This window comes from Sceloporus undulatus, unplaced genomic scaffold (assembly GCF_019175285.1).
Source record: "Sceloporus undulatus isolate JIND9_A2432 ecotype Alabama unplaced genomic scaffold, SceUnd_v1.1 scaffold_9138, whole genome shotgun sequence".
Lineage (NCBI taxonomy): Eukaryota > Metazoa > Chordata > Lepidosauria > Squamata > Phrynosomatidae > Sceloporus > Sceloporus undulatus.
In genome coordinates, this window is record NW_024812057.1 from 1 (window position 1) to 2668 (window position 2668).

Here is a 2668-nt window from a genome sequence, read left to right on the forward strand (position 1 = left end):
ATTTTAAACAATAGTTCCAAGAACCTTCTCTCTTCCAAAAGCATTCTGTGTCTGATTCCCATTATTAATAATGTAACACAGCAAAAAAGCTGCTGCATCTGCCAGTCCCAGATCTCCAGCCCAGATAGGCATTGGCTCACCTGGGGGCCCCTGAGGGCCAGGGTCACCCTTCATCCCAGGCAATCCATTTGTTCCTGGCACACCGGGAATTCCTGGGATACCTGCTTGGCCTTGGAGAAAGACCTTGTCTGCTCCACATTGCGATAATCCCTTCAGCTCTGCAAGAGGGTGGAAAAGCACAAATAAAATGGTAGATACAACCCTAAGTGAAACATACAGTTTTCTGTAGGAACTATCAAACCCGTATGGAAAGCACTGGGAGCTAGGAAAAAACCAGTATGGTGCAGCAAATAATGCTGGGTTTGCATCATGTGGGGGAAGCAAATCCATATTCACATTTCTGCCTTTACCTGACACACAGGATGAATGTGAAGATCACCTTTCCTGAGCTGTTGGGAGAAGGTGGGAATGGAAACAAGGGCCAAAGCAGCCTAGAACTGGTATCACTCCTGTAACTCACCAATGATTAATGACAGATTTGTTGGGTTGCACTCTTTGTAAGGGTGTCCCTTATTTACAGGCCAGAAGTAATCCTATTGTGAGAATAAGGTGGGATATAAATTTGTGAAATAAATAAATAAACAAAGCTTGCCCCATATGAGCACTAAATAGGATGCCAAAATTCCTGTATTTTCAGGTATCAGTTTAATGTGCTGCTCTTAAATACACCAAATACTGGGGTAGAGGGGTGTCTGTGTGAGCTTGGCCACATCTGCTCTTTCTGAGCCGCTCACTCAGCCTAACAGAAGTAAAATTCTTCTCCACCTGATGGATGATGGCCTGCTGTCAGAAAATTTCTAGGTGTTTAGGATTCCTACAAGATTTAATTTCTCAGGAAGCTTATCTAATGGTGAGGGATGGTGGGGCCTGACGTCCAACCACCTGAGGCAGGCTACTCATCCCTAAACTACTCATTTTGTCACATGTAAAGTTGCTCTAAGAATGAGCAACTTTGTCCTCAGTAGTTGTGTGCAGAAGAAAGCATTTCAGGTCTTTCCTCATGAAAGTGCTCTAGCAGTGACAGCAACGTCCATACTTTCTTTTCTGCACCTACACTTAAGACTCAAGGAGTGAGTCTGGCTGCTTCCTAGCAGGAATGAGTATCATTTGATTCTCCCTCCTCCCATTTTGGACTCACGTGCACAGCAGCTGACTTCTGTCTCTTCTCCGTGGATTCCTCTCTCCATAGACATGACAGCCAGGCATGTCAGAACCAGCTGAAAGCCAATCCAGGCAGCCATATTTTTGTGCAAACCGACTTAGCTTCTCCTCTGGATCTGTTTCTGAATGCAAGCTCTTGTACCCCTTTTATACAGAGCAAATAGTTCTATATATGAGGAAATGTTTAAATTTCTTGGCAAGGGGGACTGTGCTGAAAACCTCCACTTTGAAACAGCTACTTACACAACAGTTGACATTGCTGATGTCATTTTATCTAAATATACTATTCCTTTCCTCAACAATGTCTGAAATCCCTACATTGTGCAATCCCCTTCTTCAACAAATATTTCCTCATCCTGGATAATGTGCACCTTTGTGATCCCTTTACTGAGTTGCATAAGAGTTTGTTTTGCCTTTCCTCAGTGTAAAACTGGATAGAAGTTCGTCTTCATGGTGTCTGTATATAATCATTCACTCTCATTCACTTTCTGTCTATCTTTTGGTTGCCTGATTCAAGATGATGAGAAAGCTGAAGTATCCTACACTTGTATCATTGTCTTTCATGCAGGAGAAGCAAAAACTGGAGAGCACCCAACAGAATCCACAGGAAAAAAGGGAGATAAATCTCCAAGTGTTCAGTGAACTATTACTTTTATTTTATTTTATTTTATTTATTTTGAAAATGTCCAACACATTTTGGCCTATGCTTATATTTCAATGGTCTTCATCAGGGGCTACATAAAAAGAAATACAAACATAAATGTTAAATTAAAAATCAAAAGGACAACATTATTATATAATAATGCCTACATAAAACTTCATAATACATTTTAATTGTTGTATACTTCTTAAGAGCCAGTCTGGCGTAGTGGTTGAAGCATAGGACTAGGACTCTGGAGATCAAAGTTTGAATCCGCACTCAGCCATGAAAATCCACTGGGTGACATCGGGTGAGTCACACTCTCTCAACTCCAGAAAACCCCAAGATAGGTTCACCTTAGGGTTGCCATAAGTTGGAAATGACTTAAACCCACACAACAACAACTATACTGCTTAAAGCCTATACATACCACTATACAATCTAATAGCAGAAATTTCTGGAGCTTAAAATCTCATTCCACTTGCTGGCTCAAGATTTTTTTTATTTTAGCAGATGATCAGTGGGAAAAAGAGGGGGAGAGAAGGGGGAGAAAATGTAAAAATGATTTTCTCTGTGAGCTGCCTTGGGTTCCTTTCTGGAAGAAAGGCGCCATAGAAATAAAATAGATAAACTAAAAATGTCTTCAAAGGCATGTCATGGTTTCTCCTGATCATCTGCTAAAATGAAATAAAAGATAAACCAACACCTTGAGCCTGGTTCACTTGTTTCTTTTCAGTCCAGCAAAAG

At 41.0% G+C, this 2668-nt stretch overlaps 1 protein-coding gene across 1 annotated transcript; it reads right to left on the reverse strand.

Moving 5' to 3' along the window:
* Positions 1-3: 3 nt before the first annotated feature.
* LOC121918344 (veficolin-1-like) lies at positions 4-1521 on the reverse strand. Its single transcript, XM_042444408.1, has 2 exons — positions 1259-1521; positions 4-278 (listed from the first exon to the last, which is right to left on the reverse strand). The coding sequence occupies exons 1-2, from the start codon at positions 1359-1361 to the stop codon at positions 4-6; spliced, it is 378 nt and encodes a 125-aa protein (XP_042300342.1). The 5' UTR covers positions 1362-1521.
* Between the last annotated feature and the right edge of the window lie 1147 nt (positions 1522-2668).